The following is a 21563-nucleotide window of genomic DNA, read 5'->3' on the forward strand; positions in this document are numbered from 1 at the left end:
TTTCAAAGGGCTGTTTGAGGGTTGGACCAGGATCAGAATTAGGTTTAGGTTATGTGAACGTGTGATTAGGGTCTTGGTTAGGGTTAGACATTAAGTTGTGACAGTTAAGGTTACAGTGAGTGGCTATATGGAATGCACCGTGTGTGTGTGTGTGTGTGTGTGTCTGTGTTGCATGCAGGCGATTCTGAGTTAATTTTACAGATACACAGAAGGAAATAAACAGGATAAGAAAAAGTTGCATGTTTGGGTACACTGGCCTGGAGTGTGTGCATGTACAACTGAGCGTGTGTGTTTGTGTGTGTGTGTGCGCAACTTTCTATAACAGAAACACACACAAGAACAAGATAAAGAAAAAGAAGCCCGGGCAACATCCGCAAAACTTTCACTCCCATGGCCAAAGGTGTGTCGGAGCTGAAACACGGTAACAGTTCAATCCGACGTGATTGGGTAATTTGTTTCTAGAGAGGAATTATGTGCACGCCTAAATTTTTTACTACACATGTGGCACATGGTAGAAAAGCTGCTTTTGTTCAGCAGTGACTAAGTGGCTTTGTGAGTAAGGTGTCTGGGCGGTTTCGATTGAGACCTTATCATGCCTGACGAATGATATACATGTGTGTAAAAGAGACAGACAGGGAGAAAGAAATGATTCCACCTGTATCTGTGGTCACATCTGTTCAGTGAGTTTGGCATATTGATGAAAATGCTCCAAAAAGCTTCAGAGCTTTATTCTGAAATGCAGCAGATTGAGAGTGGTATGAAATTGGACTGAGGCCCCGCAGTCATGTTGGAGGATATGAAAAGGCCTCACAAACTGTTTAACACTCATCTACAGTACATTTGTAAGGCTTATTGCACCCATTAAATAGTAGTCCATAATACCATTAAGTACACACCAATAATAACTAGCTGTTGCTCACAGTAAAACTTGTCTCACCGAAAAAACAAACCCTGGTACATGTTGTGAGTGCCCCACCCTTCCTCTCATCTGGCACCCATCCAAAGGGAGTGGAGCAAGTTGGGCGGAGGAGCCGCTTCAGGTGGAATCGGAACACTTTCCCGCCTGAGGCCTCGTCGCTGTGTTTGTGCCATCTTCTAAACCCTTTTCAAATGGGTCACATGGAAACATCTGTTATTCTTAGTCACATCTGGTCGGAACGCCTCACGTTGATGACGTCACGCAGACGGTTTGTTTCGGATCAGGTTTCCTAACAGCAAGTCGACACACCTGCATTACCTTGGACACCCGGACAATGAAAACACGTTACAGACGAAACGATGAAGTCACACTGCAATGACATCAAAGACTGGAAGAGAAATGAATCATCTTCAGTTTACTTTAGAACTCCACTGTTCAGCAGAAATACAATGTTATAACACATTTCTGATGTGACTAGTTTTCCCACAGTGTCAGTGAGGGAGGGAGAGGTCAAGTATAGTGTGATGAATACAATACCTCAGAACATAATGGGTTTTTTCCATTCCAATGTGTACTTATTCTGTGTACTCTGTACACACACAGTAGTCTGAGGGCAAATAGGCTTCTCTTTCTAGCTGGGGAGGTTATTTTGCTGAGTCTGTCTTGCATTCAGTGTCGGGACTGCTTTCCCCTTTCATCACGTCCACGCCCAAGACTCAGACGTCTTCCTGACATTTTTCTCACTTTTCCTGTTGCAGGCTCACTTCCCAATCGCACCACTGAACAACAAGGCCCGCTCCCTCCATTACACAAGACCCCCCCCCTTTTAAAGGACACACGGCCCCAGTGACATTGGCTCTGGCCACATTTATCAGCAGTTTATAGAGATAGTGAGCTCTGTCCTGTGCGAGAGGAGCCTCCCCCACTCCAGGCTTCGCAAAGCTCACATTCCTGTGGAGTTTAACCAAGTTCTCTTCCTCCTAAACGCCTCAGAGGAGAAAGGAGGGGCCTGCTGGGGTCAAGTTCCGTGTAGACCTGGACGAGGGTTCTCGGACCAGATACTCTTGAAAAACAGGCAAACCAACAAGTAAATAACCAGAGGGGGGGAACGGAGTCAAGAGAATCCTGCTCATGAGGCCGAGCCCCACATTTGAAGAGCACCTGCTCGAACCTTAACAGAACGATGATCGCCTGAACACTGAAGACTTCTTCCTCGCACTTTCCACAGGCATCTGCATCTCATACTGTGCAGCTATAACTCAGCCATGGGAGATTTCATGGTGTCTGGTTTTGGTTCTGGAAGCTCTTGCAAGTCTAAAATTGATCACAGTCAGTTGAGTGTTGCAGAAGAGCTGGACAATGTTTCCCCCTGCTGGCAGAAAACACACCGACAAACACCCACACACACACGCACACACTTGTACACTTGCAGGGGTTGGAGGTGTTCAGTATCAGCACAACAGCAGCCACTGACAGTGCGTACAGCCCAAAGGTGGAGTAGCTGTGGCTCTTCCAGAGTCTGGGTGGGGCAGCCGAGGTGTGTCCCTGCTTTGAGTCACCGAGCCAGCGACAGTCTCACGCAGATCACAAGGTGCACGGACCGGAGCTTTCACTTATTGGGGTTTTCTGCGGCCAAGCCAACACATCATCTGTCACCCTCTGTCTGTGCGCCGAGTCCGGCTTCCTGCTCCGGACATTACACCGTCGGGAGATCCGGGGGGAATTTTAAAAAAAAAAAATGGCTAAAGTTCTGTTATTCACCTTGTGCGTAACGCTGGTGAGTAGCTTTAACTTTCTTTTATTGGGACAATTGTAACAGTGTTGTGGTTTTTGTAAACTGGACAAAGGAAACAGTGTGTTTACTTGCGGTGGAACTGACACTTTGAGTTGATACAAAGTAAGTTTGAAACGCGGACGTGAAAGTAACTGGAAGCGCCTGTTCTCCAGATCCTGCCCCGGGTGGAGTCGTGTTTCATCCCGAGGTTCCTCTCCGTGGAGGTGCCGCAAGCTATTCCGCGTGAATATGAAATCACCAGAGGTACTTTGAATGATTATCGGTGATCGGTCAGTTGGAAACCGCTGCACTGACTTATTGTTTCCGTTTTTTGTTTGTTTTGCTTATTGTTTCTTTCCCCGGTGTTTTTTTTTTTTTACAGTCGACGTCTCAAACTGCGACGGGAGCTCCGTGCGGCTCACTGTGACGGACCCGAGTTTCACGGTGATGTCGAGCGGGGCGATAGTGGCTTCCACGGCCGTGTACGTGGGGGGGAGCGGGCGGACATTTTCTGTGCGGGCCCGGGACGACGCGGGGCCGGGAAGTGAGATGGAAGTTCACCTTGTAGCCAGCACTCCGGCATGGAGACCGGTAAGGGCCGCGCAGGGAGATTAACCTGACTATTATACCTGCTTTACGTGGAGCCCAGCAGTAATGGACCCCTGTTGTTAACTTCCTCTGTTTTCATTGCATTCTTCTTTTCACAGTCACCAAAGAAAAGCCAGGACTTCCTGAAACGCTCCAAGAGAAGGTGGGGGCCCGCCCCCTTCAATATACTAGAGAATGACCATGCGCCCTTTCCCAAAGACATAGATACGGTAATATTCCCGTTGACAACACAACTTCACACTACATGTCTGAACTTGCAACACAGTCCACATATTCCCACTTTTGCTTTTGCTTTTACAAAGTTCTTTTACTTTTTATTTGTCAGCCAGATTACGCAAAAAACTACCCAACAGATTCCCACCGAAATTTGTTTAATTACGGAAGCGTAATAAGGTGTGGAATAACCTCATCGTTATTGTATCCCACACCTTTTAATTACGTGACTTTCTGCAGACTGTATGCAGTGCTTAAAGTGTTTGTTTGTTTGTTTTTTTGTCAGCAGAATTACGCGAAAAAAACTGCTAAACCAATTTCCAAATTACTTAGTGCAGGAACGGGCCCGACCCCAGAAAGAATGCATTACATTGTAGTGCAGATACGAATCAAGGAGCGTATCTAGGAAAACTTTAACTTTTTAAAGTTTTACGATAAATAAATTTGCTTTTCTTTCCGCTATAAAGGATATATGGTCTGTATTTATATAGTGCTTAACAGTGCAAGTCTTATTCATCCATTCACGCACACATTCATACAGCTCTTTCTCTATGACTCCATTCATGCACTGTCAGGGGTAATTTAGTGTTCAATGTCTTGCTGGAGGATCCGGGGATCAAACCACTGACCTTCTGTTCAGTGGACAATCCTCTCTACCTCCTGAGCCGGAGCAAAAGGAAACAATTGTATTGTGTTGTTGGTGGAAGAATGCGCCGGTTTGAATTAGATCATTTTCCACATGTTCCTCCATTCCCTTCCTTTTCACCATTATCTATGATTTGTTGTTTACTGGAACGTGTCTGGATTGATGTGGTTTCTGTTGCAGGTTGCGTCCGATTCTGCAGCCAAACAGGACGTGTACTACACCATCAGCGGACCCGGTGTCGAACTCAACCCATTCGGCGTGTTCTCCCTGGACAGAGACACTGGGATGTTGAGGGTGCACAAAGCAGTTGATCGTGAGAAGTTCCCAACATTTACAGTGAGTCAGAGATATTCTAATTATTAATAATTGTTTGGTCTGTAAAATGTCTAAATATCCATGATTACAATCTAAGACTTAAAGAGGTGTCATGGTCCAAACAACTGCATACATTTTTTTTTAGGTGGGTATAGTTAAATTTGTCACTATTGTCTGAAGCGACTCTTCGATAAGGAAAATAGTGGTTAATCTCCGATGAAATGAGTAATTCGAGTTTAGACAACTTAATGTTTATTACTGTATTGATTCATCCCTCATGTGGCCATCTTTGGAAATACATGAAACCAAGTGACATTCTTTGCATGTCTCCATTTCTGAACTTGAATCTTATATGTATTTTTTTCACAGTTGAGGACCAGAGTTTTCAGCAAAGCGACCCATAAGGAGACAGACCTTTTCTTCGACATCAAAGTAATTGTGGACGATAAGAATGACAATGCTCCGCAATTCGATTCCCCCCTGATGTTCACCGTGCTCGAGCAAAGCAAACCAGGTGAGGCCCATGGAATGTACACCAGATGTTCTGATGCGTGGATGACCTCAGTGGGGATGACGATAAACTAGATGACTTGTGTTTGAACTCACAGGGACAGTGGTGGGGAAGGTGAACGCTTCAGACAAAGACGAACCAGGCTCCCTCCATGTAAAGATCAAGTATTCTCTCAAGAATGGATTAGACCTGTTCGCCATTAACCCGGTTACCGGTGTCATCACCACAGTAACCAACACCCTGGACAGAGAGGTGAGCTTTTAATCATTTACACAGGAAGTCAACACTCCCATCTGCATGCCGAAGTGTCCTTGGCAAGATACTGAATCCCTGAATGGCCCCTCATGAATGTTGAGTGTACTAATTTTAAGTCGCTTTGGACAAAAGCGTCAGCCAAATGACATGTGATGGTAATGTAATGTAACACAGAAATGAGATGCTTTGGACTGCTCTCTTGCATTCCTTTGGCACGTCATTTATCTTTCTCTCATATCATATTGTCACCTTCCTATTAAGGTCAAAGACAAGCATTTGGTGACAGTGGAAATCAGAGATATGCAGGGTGCAGTCACAGGGCTGTTCAATACGGCAACAGCAACAATTGCTGTGGGGGATATCAACGACAACCCGCCGACCTTCACAAAAGCCGCTGTAAGTGCTTCTCTTGAATCACATGTTGAATCACATGTCGAATGAAACACGCCAGGTGTTTTGAACTTGTTATTGCTAAAAGATTGTTTATCTGATTTAAGAATCATGGAATTTTTCTTCCCCCCCCCCCCATAGTACACAGCCAGTGTCGAAGAAAATGTACAAGATAAACTCCTCCTTCGAATTCCCGTCGAGGACAAGGATCTGGTGGACTCGCCGAACTGGATTTCAAAATTCGTCATCACCAAAGGAAATGAAAACGGCAACTTCAGGATGGAGAGGGACCCCAAAACAAACGATGGTCTTCTGTACGTCAGTAAGGTGAGATGGTGTATTACTATGTTTACAATGAGGATTGATTACCATGATGAAGTTTCCATGAGACACACGTGTAACAGAAACTTCCAGGGGTTGTGACACTCAGTCCTAGCAATCAATCCATAATGACATGAGGGTATCACAACTATTTGATATGACATACAGCGGTGACTGACATCTTATAGCCATGACAACTCATTTGTCTTTATAAAACCCCCCCTTCCGATCATTTTCCAGCCCTTAAACCACGAGCTAAACCCCAAAGTAAAGCTGGAGATCACGGCACGTAACGAAGCTGACCTGAGCGGCACCACGGCCCAGTGGAAGACCGTCCCCGTGGACCTCACCGTCGGCGATATCGACGAGGGCCCAGAATTCACAGCTCCTACCGTCACCTTCCCCGTCAAAGAGAACACGCCGAACGGCACGTTGATAGGAAGCTACACGGCCTTGGATCCCGAGACCAAAAGCGGCAACGGCATCAAGTAAGTCACACTGGATAAATCCACCTCCTTGTGGTGCAACTAATAACACACAACTGGAGCTAGTCCTTCAGAACCACATCTATGTTACGCCTCTGAAACACTGGAGGGCAGACTTTGACTGGCTGACCTGAAGAATGTGCTGTTTTTCCACTGTCGTCTCTCAGGTACTACAAGGTGTCAGACCCAGCCCTCTGGATCAATGTGGATAAAAATACAGGAGAGCTGAAGGTTGCAAACACAATCGACAGAGAGTCCCACTTTGTCCATGATGGAATTTACAACATCACCGTGAAGGCTGTTGATGCTAGTAAGTGGCTTGTTACCTGCTGTTCACTTGGAGTCCATACAGGAGATGTCATGAGCACAAATATATCTCAAGTACATCCGACCTGAATGGATAAAGACATAACAGCCTTCAACACTGTGTTGTTACCTATTTTTTATTAATATCTAATCATGCTGGGTTTGACAGTCATCCATTATATTGTCACTCAACATGTTTTCAGTCAAATCTTCCAATCAAGAGATGACGTGCTTGTCACATCTTTTGATTGGATGGTTTGATCAGCCGAAGGAGCTTAAGATCCCCAGCCCCACCCTCACCAGTATCTGTCTGACAAACAGCCGAGGCTTTGTCTCACCTGTGGACTGCAGGTGCAGACACTGGTGATTTACTGTGACTCACAGATATCCGGTTTTGATGTGGAGTCTGGGCTCTTGTCCCAGATACAGACTTTGGAAAGTTAAGACAACTGACAGTAATCCACAGGCGATGCCAGAATGCAACCAACTTAGGTTTATCCGGTTTTCCCCCAGCACAGACTTGTCCACAGTTGTCCTGAGTGAATACTAATGTAATACCGATGAATTTCAGGCGCCAAAACAGCCACAGGAAAAGTCATCATCGTGGTGGAGGACGTCAACGACAACATGCCGACAGTCCCCGTCAGTGAGCTGAGAATGTGCGAGAAGCCAGGCGAGCTGGGCTCGGTCGTGGTTGTGGCTGAAGACAAAGACGAATCTCCCCTGTCTTCCCCTTTCACCTTTAGTATGCCCACTGACAGCGACGGCCAATGGTCAGTGGTGAAACTTAATGGTAGGTGGACGTATGTTTGGGACCATCTATAATCTGTTTGATGGACAAACTGTTTAAAAGGACAGTTTGAATTATTTTAAATGAAACATCTGCAACATATTTACTGTCTTCTCTCAAGAAAATCATCCTTGTGAAGGAGCCGTAAGCAGCTTCTTTAGAAGCTGAGTGTTCAGAGCTCAACTGATAAAGAATATGTGAGGCTAATAGGAAAAACAAAGCAGCAACAGCACATAGTACACATTGTCAAGTAAAAGCCCTGCATCCTAGTAACACATGCATGATGTAGCCCTTTATTTCTATTAAGCTACAAACAATTTATTTAGTAAGATCTGATATTCTCCAGCTGTTGAGCGGGAGAAATAACAAGTCTTTGTTTCTTTCAACCCATTTCCTCCACAGACACCGCAGCGAGGTTGCAGCACAACAAAGAACTTCCAACTGGGATGCACAGTGTTCCAGTGGAAATTACAGATCTGCAGGGCTTTGGTAAAACACAGATGGTGCCAGTCAGGATCTGCCAGTGCAGGAACGGAGTCTGCTTGGACCAGGAGAGATCGACATCTTTGGGGAGCATGGGTATTCTGGCTATGCTGTTACCTCTGGCCCTCCTCCTCCTGCTCGGTGAGTTCCCTGCTGCCACGCTCCCGCCAGCAGAATTGTTCGGGGCTGCACTTTGCCGATAATGAAACCGGAGCTTTGTGCTCATGCATGAGTAAAAGTGCGGGAAGGGTGACAGAAAGTTTAGGATTCAGTTGCTGCTGAATTATTTATTGTATATCATGCACTACAACCCCAGTATGCTCACTCTTGTGATGCCTTCCACACATTTTTAAAAGAGAAAAATTCACTAATTTCCAACTTTCTAACTTGTCCCAACAGGTTTGCTCCTCGGCTTGTTCTGTATGACGCAGAGAGAGAAGCTGAAGGTTGACGATATAGGAGACAGCGGTGGAATCATCCTCAAATCAAACACAGAGGGCCGAGGGGATGAAGTGGTAAGAACAGAGTAATGAAGAACGGTCAAGAATCCTTTACTTTAATCTTAAAGGAGACATGTGATGCTTTTTTAGTTTTTTTGTCTATAGTGTTACTCAGGTTTTCCTTCACATACATGGGGACATCACAATGCCGCACATTTGAATAATGCAGGCTGAGCACCTAGTCCTGTATGCCCCCCCCCTTACCAAGCCAAGTAAGGGAGCGAGAGGCGGACATTTCCTACACCTGCTTGAAGTCGATAACCGATCACAACAGAGTGGGCCCACCGGCCAATCAGAGCAGGCTGAGCTTTAATGGGAGAGACAGGATCTGAAACCAAGTGTTTCAGAAAGAGGATCCTGATTATGAGAGTAATTCCTCTTTGATTTATTTATGAAACTGATTTTGTTTGTTTTTGTGTTTTCACAGGATGTCAGTCTCCTCCCGCTCTCCAGCTATAACGGCGATGAAGTAACAAAGGGCTCAGTTAAGGGTGTGATGAGTTCAGGTTACCCGGGATTAAACGGCATGAGCACAGTCGGTGGTCTTAACACGACCGACAACTGGATGTACAAGTCTGGCGCTGACTTGCAATACACGAGCCAGATCGATGCCCAGTACGCCAGCAACTATGAGGGCCAGCTCGTTGGAAGTGGCGTGAACTTCGACAACGGACATCTTCTGCAGGGATCATCTTTTCTCCACAACTGGGAAGCAAACGGCCTCTATTTACGCGAGGTAATGTTGTTTTACTGTTTAAGACTTCTTTGTATTTTTATATTTATAGTGCAAAAAAATAAAATGTATATATATATATATGAGTTTTTTTTAGTTCAAATAGGGATGGAAAAGAGGCAGAATTGAATTTACTCAGATTCGTGCACCTCTGGGGTTTAATAATTCTTTGTTATCTGTAAGAGCTTAGGTGACTCTCATGTGTAATGTATTCTTGTTCTCTCGGGCTGCGATGGCCTCCTCTGTAAATAAGTCTCAACTTCTCTGCGCGAAATGGAGTGTCCCTATTTTGCTGGTGAACTGTTTGTTTGCTGTGTAATATCTGAGCGCCAGTCATATCCTGAGCAGCCTGGCAATATCACGCAGTGTAGGATCTCCCCATCCATCGCCCAGGGTGAGAACACGCAGGGTAATAACATGCTTCCTCTTGTCTGGCAGAAACTGCACTACCTGGGAACAGAGGAGGACGGCTGCTACGCGGAGGACATCAACCACACCTACGGTTTCGAGGGCGTGGGCTCGGCAGCCGGCTCCGTTGGCTGCTGCAGCGACTTTGGCGACGGCGATAACCTCGACTTCCTAAACACACTCGGACCGAAGTTCAAGACTCTCGCAGACGCCTGTCAAAAGACATGAACGATGGAGCTGAAATAATGGTGTTTGCTCTTGCACCGTCCAGCAAGTAGAGCGAGGCCTGGGATCTGAGTGCTCGATGAACATGAATGGAAAAAATGAACAAGCCGGCGGCACCAGTGTGTGCACGCGCTGCTCTGCCATTGCTTATTGTTTAGTTAGCTTTTTCTTAGCTGTTATTTTGGTAAGAGTCTTTTGCACTGAGAACTATGATGTACATAATCTGTATGTACTGTATTAACATGTCGCTTCGCTTCACAGGTCATGAAGTTTGCTGTTGATATACATGCAGTGAAGGGCTGTTGGGTTTTTTATAATTAATTCGTAACAAATGTGGTTATTTAGGTTTTTATTCATTAGTGCTGTTGATGGTTAATGATACAGTCTTGCGTTTGTGTCACTGCTTGTTTGCAAATTGGATAGTTTTGATATATTTTTTAAGAAAAATAATTAACTAAATGAAATGAGACATGCACTTTTTAATATTAAAAAATGTCTAATTTACATTCCTTTCATATTTATAATTGACACGCAATTAATGTTGACTGACTTTCAATGTTCTTTTTAGTCTGGCGCCTTGCCGTCCTCCGCGGTGGTGAACAGGGCGTAGGTTCAGGCTCGGCTGTGCCTGAGGTTATTGCAACATTCTGGCAGTAAATCCACAAAAGTCAGCACAAGGGCGTGAAAGGGCGGAGTGGGGCGTCAACGACATCGCAGTGCATTGCAACAGTCTGTGTACAAGACGGAAAGAAAGTGAACCAGTTCAGACAAAGGTTCTCACAATCTGATAAGAGGGATTTGACATTCCCCTGCGCTCATATGTCTGTGTGTGTATGTGTGTGTGCGTGCGTGTGTGTGTGTGCATTCAGCTGTTAAATCTGTAATCATGTATTGCCATTAAAGAATGTGTCCCCCTGTGAAGTTTTTACAGAACCTTATTTAGGTGTATACGAGCTTAATTTAAAGGGAAAGCTAATTTCAAATAAGATTTCTACAATTTTAAAATGTAAAACTGGTACTTAGTCACTGAGGGATTTTCTCACGGCTCTAAAACCCATGTTTTTCTTCTATTAACCAAAGCATCATCGTGTTGTTGTGTCTATAGAGCTGCACCTCAGAGCAGAAGCGGTTGTGCTCGTCCTCTGTGTGTACTGTGGGTGAATGATTTACAAGGTGTGGCCGTCTGAGCTCACACGTTACAAAGGGCAGAGTGCTGCACCTAATGCCAACCTCCTCACCGCGGAGCTAATATTTACCTCTGGCATTCTGGGGGAAGTTGCTGCTCTCATTTCCCCCCCAATGATCTATCCACGTCCAGCAGCAGTTGCTATAAAATGTTGCGAGATAATTGCCTCTGCCAAGTTGGTTATGTTTTCACCTGTGTTGTTTGTCTGGAAAGACAAGGCGTGCGGATGGGTGGGCCTGGGCCTGGGCCTGGTGTGAAGCCATCCAACCAGTGCACTGTTCTATTTTTTACAATCATAGGATTGTGCAGCCTCTGGGGCGGTATGTGCTCTACTCAAAGGAACTTTATGCTCCATGTTTTTATTCGTTAGCGAGAATACGCAAACAGTACATGGCCTGATAACACCACATAACTTTGTGGAGGGTTGCTGTTTGAGTCAGGAATCAGGTGCAGGTCCGAATCGGAGGCCAGATCCAGGAACTTTATTCTTTGTTCTCAGAGAATAATTCATGGTTCTTGATTTCAGAAGTCGGGCATGTTTAGGGGACTGGTAAATATGAGTGTGTGCATCTTTCTTAGGGCAGTGTTGGGCCTTGGTGGCATTTCACATTCTGATTTAGAAAAAAAACCTCTTAATTAGTCATTGAGAAACATTTCCCACCAATAGGAAAGTCACTGTAGGGTCTAAGCATAACTTTTAATTATATATTATAAATTAACATTTTCAATATGGTGGAATTCTGTGGCGAACAAACATAGCCCCAATATGCACAGACCTTCATAAATAACTAATAAAGTGTAACAAATGTATTGAAATCCTCCATGAGTTATTATTATTTATAACTTATTACACTTAGGCAGATTATCGATTATTAATTCATAGAAAATGTTTAAACGTGAACTAGCTTTGGAGCAAGTAAACAATTCCCCCACTTTTTTTTCCTGATGACATGCAAATCATGCATCAGTTTGATGAATTATGAATCCGAAGCTGGAAAATATAATTACAGGGTCTAGAAGGGACCATCTGTCATGTGATTGTGGTGACGAGTATCAAAGATGACGGCAGAGAGCAGAACAAAAAAAAGAAAAAGGGGAAATTAAATCTGGGAATGAAACCGGTCCCTCGGTCTGATGAAACACTGGAATCTTGTTAAAACTACAACAATATTATGTGCACAGATTACAATGATACTGTCATGAGTATGGGGGGGGGGGACAAGATGAGAACATCAAGGGGTTTTCTTCTTTTTTTGGTGCTCAAAATCCCACTGGGGCCAATTAGGAGAATCTTGAAAAGTCACATAACTAAGAGTAATGAAAATAAGCAGTTAACCCAAATATCTAAAGAAGGCAGTCGGAAACAAAGACGGCCGCCCTATCAACAATATCATGAATTCATAGTCTCTTTCTTTTTCCTTTTTAATTCTGATTCGGGGCAAAAATAAAAGCTTCCCGTGTCTGACTGCTACTCAAGACATTTGAAATTAAGTTTCAAAACCCCCCCGCATTTTTTTGTAACATTTCTAAGGAATTTCATGAATGTATAACCAAGAGCCAGACATAAAATGTGGTCCAGACCCTGAAGGAGGTCGTGACCTGAGCTGTGCTGTTCTGTATCTGACCAGGGAGCGGGTCCGGGTCACGACTCAGCATCGACACCTCAGCTCACATTCCTCTCGAACGGCAAGAACCTCTTGACGCACAGTTTATTTACAGGAACTCACAGGTCCCTGAGTGTGAAATGTGTCAAGTAAGTTCAAACTGAGAGGCCTGGGTGGAGGGAGCTTGACGCGGTGGCAGCAGCAGATCGAGCATGATGAAACACCTCATTCGGGACTCCCGCTTTCACCAAACTGAATTTATGTTTTCACACAGCTCAACGTCTATAAACATAGTCACGGGAAAACGTCCCACCTCACACAACAGCCCCGCTCGGCTGTCCTAACATATGGCGTGCGTCGTGGGAGCTGCACGACACAAATACCTTAGCACAATTAAAAAACGACAAACAAACCCCGAATTGCAGATCGCTCCTTTGGGGATCTTCAAGTGCATCTCCCCCCCCCCTCATGTGAAAGCAATGGGCGGCGATAAACCATATAATTCAATAGACCACTTAGTGTGTCCACCCTTATCAGAGCGGCTTGAGCCATCACTCGCAGTCACTTCTGTAAAGATGCAATTAATTCTAAAGCAGAAGCGTGAAATTAATTTATTGCTTGTAATTAGTTTTCGGCATTCTGTGAAAACAATCTCTCCAGATAGGGCGTTTCCACCCTCCACCAGAGAGTCTGAGGACTCTTGGCTGCATCTCCGTTCAATATGGAGTCGGTGCCTCCGGCTGCCAGGAATGTGGCGTGCACAAACTTCTCCTTAACCCCCTGTTGACATGGCCTCGGGATTCAGAGTTTTGAGAGGGCACGTGCGAGGTGGTGTTTGAGTTGCAAGACAACGCACATGACAAAGTGATTTCTCCACGTGGTGTCTTGGGAGAGCACGAACCAGGTCATGTATATATGGAGTTTAGCTTTGTGAATAATTGAATCAGTGGCAGTGCGTGTGAGAGGATGCAACAGGCCTCGTCGGAGTCCTTGTGATGCATTTGTGAAAAAAGAAAGCGCGGGCGACGCATTGTGACAAATGCTTCACGTGTCACTAATCACGCACGCTTCATTAGCACTTCTCCTCGTGGAGGGGCTCCTCTGCAAGCAAGCTGTTGTTCCGCTTAGCGCCACTAGGTGTCACCCTTACCTCTCGCCTGAGTGTACACAGCCCTCACGGTGACGCTATGGCTGAAGTGAGTGTGTGTGAGTGTGAGTGTGTGTGTGTGTGTGTGTGGGGGGGGGGGGGGGGGGGGGGGGGGGGGGGGAGTGTATATATAGAAGATGGCTAATTTCAGGCGAGACACTCTCGCTGTCTGTCACACGTACAACAAAACACCTGAAATCACTTGAATTAAGCTGTGAAGCGGCGGCGGCGCACTTAAAGTGGAGTGATGTGACGAGCTGTGACAGGAGCCTCGTCGTGCCTCCGTGTGGCATATGGTGCTGGGCAGTGGGAGCAGCCATCACATGCTCCCAGTCCCCTTCACTGATAGTTGGTGTAAGTTATCTAACGAGATCCGGCTCAGCCATCGCACGGGCTCCCTACGACTCCCTAGGTCCCTAGTCCTTACCTTTCTGTGTCATAATAGATTTTTCAAAAAGGCACACTTTAAATAATGAGAATATTCACCCAGCTGGTTTTTACACCTCCTCACTCTATGATAACACCTCAAAGAGGGATTACCTGACGCGTTTGTCTTTCAAAGGAGCAGCTTCACTTGGGTTCATCGGAAACGTAGGTACCAATCAGCTGGATTTAGATTCAAAGCACATTAGCACGACCGTCATGTGGCATCTCTGGTAACAACACCACCTAATACTAAAGATAGATTATAATTAACGGAAGACAAAAACGTGTGGCAGATTTTACAAGGATTCATGTTATATTTTTTTCTGCTGTCATCACACCGCCCACTCCTAAAGAGCCGTTTGGCAGAGCGTACTGTACCTTTAAGGTCCTCATAACTATGCAGGAGCTTCAATGACTTGTTACCTCGATCACTGGAGTTATTGTGTTTCTCTCCCGAGTCGACGTCCAAACGATCCGCACACACGGCTGAAATGTGCGGCGTACATGTTAATTAGATCAATCTGTTTCGGCGGAGGAGAGGCCTCGACGTGACATCTGCGTCTTAATTAGAAAGAAAGGCTTCAAGTGAAACAGTCAGTAAACAGTCTAAAAGAAGACGTGGTAGATTCATTAATTCAATTAAAAATCCACAGATAATAACTGGAGGAAATGTACATACAATACAGTACTCAGCAGACGTCGTTTCTTCCACATTCACACACAATCATTGTCTCACAGATCATAGATACCATTATGTCTCCAAAAAAGGCTGACTCTCTTGAACGTAGCCTGAAAAAAAGATGCCATTGTTCTCCCTGGATTCAAATGTGGATGTTGGAGAACAGAAGCCGTTATCTTTGTAGTAGCCAGTAATAAGAGACGTGAAGTGAAGCACATACAAGCTAAAAGCATATTACTTTATTCCTTGTAGTTTAAAAAAAATAAAAAAAATAATCTACTTTTAGGAAAGTAAAAAACATAGGGAGATGAAAGTTTGACTTTACTCTTATTTTTACCCTGGACACAGGCATAGCTGGGAGCAGGGTAATGTTTTTGTCCTTGAGTGTGTGTGTGTGTGTGTGTGTGTGTGTGTGTGTGTGTGTGTGTGTGTGTATGTGTGTGTATGTACAAAATAACTCAAACACACATGGACAGATATTCAACAAACTTAGTGGGAGTGTTACTTGGGAGAGTGTCTCCAGATGATACGCTATTGGAGCTAGTCGATCAAAGGTCAAGGTCAACAAAAGTATGGTCTAAACACTATTTTCCAAGATATCCACAAATATAACGGAGAAAGCATCTATTGATCCGACACTTATTCTGAATCATATAACATGATGTGGTAAATGATGTCATGAAGGAACAAAGAGGTCAAACCGGTATCTTTGCATCGTACAGAACTATCGACATGACTTAAAACTGAATATAGATGGTAAAATAATTTGATGATAATATGGTGGGAATTATTTCATGGGGAATTCACTATGAAATCAGAAAATTATGTCATTTAGTGTTGTAATGCATGAACATTTGCATCAAATAGCATAAGAGACACAATCTACAGCTTATTTAGATTTAATAAAGATCACGATGACGTCATCTTTGACACCGTCAAGGAGGTGATGTCGTCTGTCAGAATCAGAATCAGAATTCTTTTATTTGCCATGTATATTTGCACATACAGGAAATTGCCTTGGTGTGTTTGGTGCACTGTACATAAAACAACAATATAAAAACAACAATCTAGAACAACAATATATGATGAGGTGATAGTGCCAATAATATATAATTATAAATTATGTGCGGGGGGGGTGTCAGAGTCAGTGTGATGCAGGGAGCTTGTTTGTGAGCCCCACTGCCATGGGGAAAAGACTGTTCAGATGGCGCAAGGTTTTAGTCCTGATGGTCCAGAACCTTTTTCCGGATGGGAGTCTCTGGAATAGGTGGTGACCGGGATGGGAAAGATCAGCAATGATCTTGCCTGCTCTCCTACTGGTCCTGGAGTGGAACAGGTCTAGGAGAGCCGGCAGGTCACAGCCGATGACCTTCTCTTGTCATTGTTTGTCCGTCTTTCTGTCAATTAGGTCAAAAACTACTGGTTACCACAGCAAGTTGTGGGAGAATGTGATAAGAGGCAGGAACAGTCTCCGCTGATCCAGGAATTTTTTCGCCTCCTTCAACACTGTGAGATATTTCACATTTTTCAATGCGTTCGATAATTTCTCAAATTATAATCCATGGATCTTGATGGAATAAACATGTGAAATGTTGAGAAGAGGTATCCACTGCACAGTTTGCATCACCTGCTTGGAGAACACACAGCGTGCAGGCAGGGCCAACAGGTCGCCCCTCTGATGCTTTTCATTCGAACAATTAACTGTCCACCGCAGTAAGAGCCTCACACTCATCCCCGTATCGATTGACCACGTAGACGACTGGTCTGAGGTTGACCACGACCGAGGCCGTCCCTCTCTGCAGTCCCACCTCAGAGGCTGTGCAGCTGCAGATATGTGCTTGTGTTTGTCTCTGCTGAACACAAGTGCTGAGGTGCAGTAAACTCGAAGTCGGGCTGCCACAGCAGACTTAGTACCAGCACAAAAAACCACCCAGTGCGGTGGCTCCTGTTCATTACTGTTCATCATGTAGCGCTCAGCCCAGGCTCACGCAACACATTACACTCCGGGTGAAGTGCTGTGGCTTGGAACAATGTTCTGAGAGAAACTCGCAGCTTGTTTCAAATCTTGCTGGAGTGAGGCTGAAGTCGCTGCTGCAACCCCTGCATCACAAAGCACGGCACAGCGTAGTGAACATGCTCATCCACATATTAACACAGAGGCCCTGGTACCTTTATCTGATGGAAATGGGGAAAAAAAGGGACCTGACAAATGTGTTTTTCTGTTTCTTCTCTGTCGTTATCACAATCAAAGTGAGGCCTCTGGAAAAACCGCACTGCCATGTTTCACCAATTACTAGATTAGACGGTGGAACATGCTAGGATCATCAGAGAGTGTGGAGAAACAAAGTGATGGATGAGGTCAGACATACTGAGGAGCGGCAGGGGGTCGGTGGGGGGGACAGGTAGATAAAGAGCATGAACAACAGAAGCCGTGTGGCTGGCAAACACACAAACACACACACACACACACACACACACACACACACGCACACACAAAGAGATGAGACACATTTTCACCAAGGTGTTTGTGGGCTGATTTGGGGGACTGATGTTGGTCATTAAGTCAGAGCGAAGACGGACGCTCCCTCTGGCTCCCGGAGTGTGACCCCCGCGGCGGAGAGCTACAAAGCCGATCAGACCACCTTGTGCGTGAGCCGCTGTTTTCGCCTCCCTGCCAGTCTCTTGAGCTGGGTGCAGAGAGAGACAGAGAGACAGAGAGACAGAGAGACAGACAGAGAGAGAGAGACTTCAGCAGACTGCAAAACACAGACTCACACGGGGGTTATGCCCTGATAACCACACGGTCTTAGTGTGGAACTTAATTGGCCCACTGCACATTTGACTTCAGGGAATGTTTTGACATGAACTAAAGGTTGAACCTGTAGATACCCAGTGCGCAACCAAATCCCGGCCCACTCAATCCCCCGAGCTCAATGGCCATAACACAAAATTTGCATGCTGATGAGGATGCCTGGAAAGTTTCTAAGCCACGGGTAAGCAGGCAAATAGTACGGAAATATTTTCTGACGTATTCTTGGACACATAGGAACTGATTCTGTATTCTACAGATAACACGGCAGAGCTGTGTATCAGTCCCCGAGGATCTGCATCTGCAAGCCTCAGTGGGGTAAGATACATAAAGAATGCACAAACTGCATGTATAAGGGGGCAAATAAGAACACGACTTCATTATCTTTGAATAAATGTATCCACAGTGGTCGTAAAAACAATCCAATACTGCACGGAAGCAAATCTCTGTCGAAGTCCTGCGACTGCTTTGTTGTTTATTTAAAGCTCGAGTGCAGGACTTGTACATATAAATGAATGAATCTGTTACATTACAAAAGCCTTTGTCACAAGTTGGTGCAATGCTGAATAAGCCCCTCTAAGGCAGGTAATTCAGATGTACACCGGAGTTTTAAATCCGGTGTCTGTGGCAACATTCCCTGGAGTAGTATAGGTTTTATTTTTGACGAGATGTGACAGAGTTAGCCGGAGCCGAAGAGGAGAGCAACCAGAAGTCGTTTCCAGACTTTCACATCCGGAGAACGCAGCAGGAGATTGTCCGGGTCAGTGTGTTTTCACAACTGGATAATGTCCCGAACATTCAGGCGTGGGCCCTTATCGCAAAAAGTTCTCCAATCCCGTTGGCTTTCCAGATTGACTTCTTCATCTGCGTCTTCTTCTTGTATGGCTCCTCTATTTGATCCTGGGATATTTATATTCTTTATTGTTTTTCAGTTTTGCACGCCCACTTACTCGTTGTGAAGTTTCCTGCCACTTTCCCACTGTATTCTTTGACTATGCTAAAAGAAAGGGGGCGCAGAGGGTAAAATGGCGCCTTGCTCCTCTTGGACAACTTGGCATTTGTAAATCACTTTCAAATCTTGATTGAATTTGTACTTCTCACTGTCTCACGGGAAAATAAAGGAGACTAATGTCACACCTTCATATCTGTCCAGTCACAATGAGGCTACAGCAATAAGCCAGTTAGCTTAGCGTTGCAGAAAGATTGGAAAAGGCCATTCTGCCTCCGTCCAAAGATAAGAGAAAACAGCCAAGTGTGGGTTTTCTGTGAAGATTGTCGGACATCATGTTATCCGTGAAGAGATGAATCGAGGGTGACTGGACCTGGTTATAGATTTCACCTCTCATAAGGCAACATGTCTTGACGTATCAATAACCAATTCCTGTCACAGGCCCTCTTCTCTGACACTTAGTGCATTCATTTATCCAGTGAGTGGATAAGAGACAATCCAGCAGTCCCACATTAGTGATCTTATCCTCCATCCCCATGATTACAAGGTAAACAGCGTTGGTGTTTTAAGCTAATCGACCGCGGAGCTTTTGTCAGTCTGAACACGGCCTTCGTGCTTACAGCTGTCAGCGTGTCGCCACGCGTGTCACAACACACGTCTCCCTTCAGCAAACAGGCATCGTTGACCTGTTTAGTTTACATGCAGCAGGATCCCCTGTTCTCCTGCTGCTCCCCCGCTCGCCGCGAGCCACATTCTGTCCCTGACGAACTTCCCATTAAGCCTTTCCTTTTAAATAAAGGGCGAGATCAGTTTACCCTCCCTCTCCTGCTCTTCCACTAACCAGAACTACCCCTTCTTCCTCTCTCATTGATCGCCTGCCCGAATTCCAAGAAATCCCTCCATCTATCGTGATTGGCAGGTAAAGGAATGATGCAGGAGGAGAAATCGATGCAAGTGCGCTTGGCAGTCACTCCTCTCGTCTGACCTTTCATCCTCTCCACCAAGAGGTCAAATCCAAGCCTCATCATCAGCGATTCAAACTATGTGCAATGAATCCGTCATTTTTTAGCATTTCCAGATGTCCAATAATGGTGTATCACTATTTTCAATATGTTGGAATGATAAAAAATATTAAAATATATAGAACCTTTCAAAACAAATGCACAAAGTAATTCAAAATACACAAATGAAGAATTAAGGGCAACAAATTAGGCAAACTGTGGTGACTGATTTGGACTGATCAGCTGACTGTTATTGTCTAACCAACAAATTGGTCGAGCTCTAAATATAATCCGGTCATGTTTTCATTAAAGAAGGAGACATGTTATTGTGTTTTCTGCTCTCGCCCTTAATAGCTGCAGTATGTTTTTTCAACACATTGATATGGTACACATTTCAATGCACTCCTGGCAGTGACTCCTTTAGTATGTGCATACGGATTAACTGGTGTTGACCGGAGGACTTCCCCGATGCCTCGTGCAAACACGCGGCTCACAGACCGACAAACACCTGGGGAGTCTGACCTCTGGAGGGTCATCTGTCCCCCCCCCCGCACCGGGTGAGCGCGGGCACCAGGCGCCTGTGATTAATTACTAACGGGGCCCACAGCAAATTGCTGCTACAGATGACAGCTCGTGTGATAACATTTGTTATCAGTGACCTCCACCACCTCCTCTCTAAGTCATATAGATCACATCATCCTGATTTAAGCCTGTCAGGGGAGGCATTAATGGAGCCTAAATGATTGTGGCGGTGATTAGATTCGCAGCTTTTATGTTTGGTGCATGTTTAACAGTGTTACAAGTTAGAGATAGAGGAAGCATGAAAAATAAAGAATACACTGTATGTCTGAGCAATGCTTTCATCATCATTCAACCACCACCACTTCCACACTTGTATATTTTTCGCTAGAATATACAATTGTCACCTTAACTCCCACTTTGACACTTAAAGTGTGTTAAAATATATACGTTTATGTTTCTAGTGGTGAATGCTCCATGTATTTGTTGTGTTTGATTTCAGCTTTGGATCTGAAGCATCTCTGAGCACTTTGAGATATGTATGTGAAGTGAAACTGATGTGCTGTGTGTTTGTGTTTAGTTTTATTTATTAGAGTGACCGAACCACCAAGCAGGTAAGTGGGTTTGAAGAGGATAATGCAACAAACTAAACAGAAAGTTTATAGTTAGAGAAGCAAGTCAGTCAACAAGATCACTTTAAAGCTTGATCAAAATCGTAATCTTAATGTTTAACTAAACTCATGATCTATATCTGATTCAGTGGGCAAAACTTCCTACAATAGCTAAAAAAACTATTTTGTAACATGGTCATTCTGACATTTTGCCTCACCGAGTAGATAAAGCTTGTTTATCAGCAGCATTACAGTGGAAACGGCTTCTATTAATATGGCTGCAGGCTTGTATGGTGGAGAACATCACATATATTCCCAGTTGCGGGCAGTATATTTATGAGCTAAAGCATTTTCCATTAATAACCTGGAAACTAATGGCCGAGGCTGTTGCCAACAGAAAATAGATAAAGCCGTGCAGAGCTCCACTGCTCTCAGGCTTCAGGTAGAAAAAAAAGAAACACACTCTTGCTCTCACACTTATATACCTTCATATACCAGAATACTATATCCCAGACTATTTAATGAGAATGGCAGATAATGCACAAGCACAGTCTCACAGGAGTCACTCTTGAAAATGTCGCCCATCAAAAAGAAAAAGAAAAACACAAGGCCAGCTTAATTATTCACCGGGATAATTATTTTATCTTTATATTAAAATCAGAAGTGAAGAGGCGGTAAAGCGATCTTACATACATGAAGACTAAATGGATGGGAGCCTAAATATAACTCTTTAGAAAAGAATAAATGAT

The 21563-nt window shown here is 44.6% G+C and overlaps 1 protein-coding gene and 1 long non-coding RNA gene across 2 annotated transcripts in view; one reads left to right on the forward strand and one right to left on the reverse strand.

Moving 5' to 3' along the window:
- The first annotated feature begins 2346 nt into the window (after positions 1 to 2346).
- Positions 2347 to 10804, forward strand: dsc2l (desmocollin 2 like). Its single transcript, XM_053437116.1, has 16 exons — positions 2347 to 2696; positions 2867 to 2957; positions 3076 to 3284; positions 3401 to 3511; positions 4342 to 4497; positions 4846 to 4990; positions 5085 to 5239; positions 5504 to 5638; positions 5774 to 5959; positions 6194 to 6441; positions 6606 to 6748; positions 7316 to 7537; positions 7937 to 8158; positions 8417 to 8532; positions 8945 to 9253; positions 9689 to 10804. The coding sequence occupies exons 1-16, from the start codon at positions 2658 to 2660 to the stop codon at positions 9884 to 9886; spliced, it is 2685 nt and encodes an 894-aa protein (XP_053293091.1). The 5' UTR covers positions 2347 to 2657; the 3' UTR covers positions 9887 to 10804.
- A 5401-nt stretch (positions 10805 to 16205) lies between these two features.
- Positions 16206 to 21563, reverse strand: part of LOC128453997 (uncharacterized) — a 90757-nt gene continuing 85399 nt past the window's right edge. Inside the window, exon 3 of the long non-coding RNA XR_008341578.1 lies at positions 16206 to 17612. This is a non-coding gene — a long non-coding RNA (uncharacterized LOC128453997). The remainder of the gene's footprint in view (positions 17613 to 21563) is intronic.

This window comes from Pleuronectes platessa, chromosome 13 (assembly GCF_947347685.1).
Source record: "Pleuronectes platessa chromosome 13, fPlePla1.1, whole genome shotgun sequence".
In the NCBI taxonomy this organism is placed as follows: Eukaryota; Metazoa; Chordata; class Actinopteri; order Pleuronectiformes; family Pleuronectidae; genus Pleuronectes; species Pleuronectes platessa.

Bases quoted from the DNA above. Each gene is read 5' to 3' on its own strand.
- dsc2l (XM_053437116.1), top strand. From the start codon at position 2,658: ATGGCTAAAGTTCTGTTATTCACCTTGTGCGTAACGCTG. The intron at 3,512-4,341 runs GTAATATTCCCG...TTTCTGTTGCAG, and splicing joins TTCCCAAAGACATAGATACG to GTTGCGTCCGATTCTGCAGC. The intron at 5,639-5,773 runs GTAAGTGCTTCT...CCCCCCCCATAG, and splicing joins CGACCTTCACAAAAGCCGCT to TACACAGCCAGTGTCGAAGA.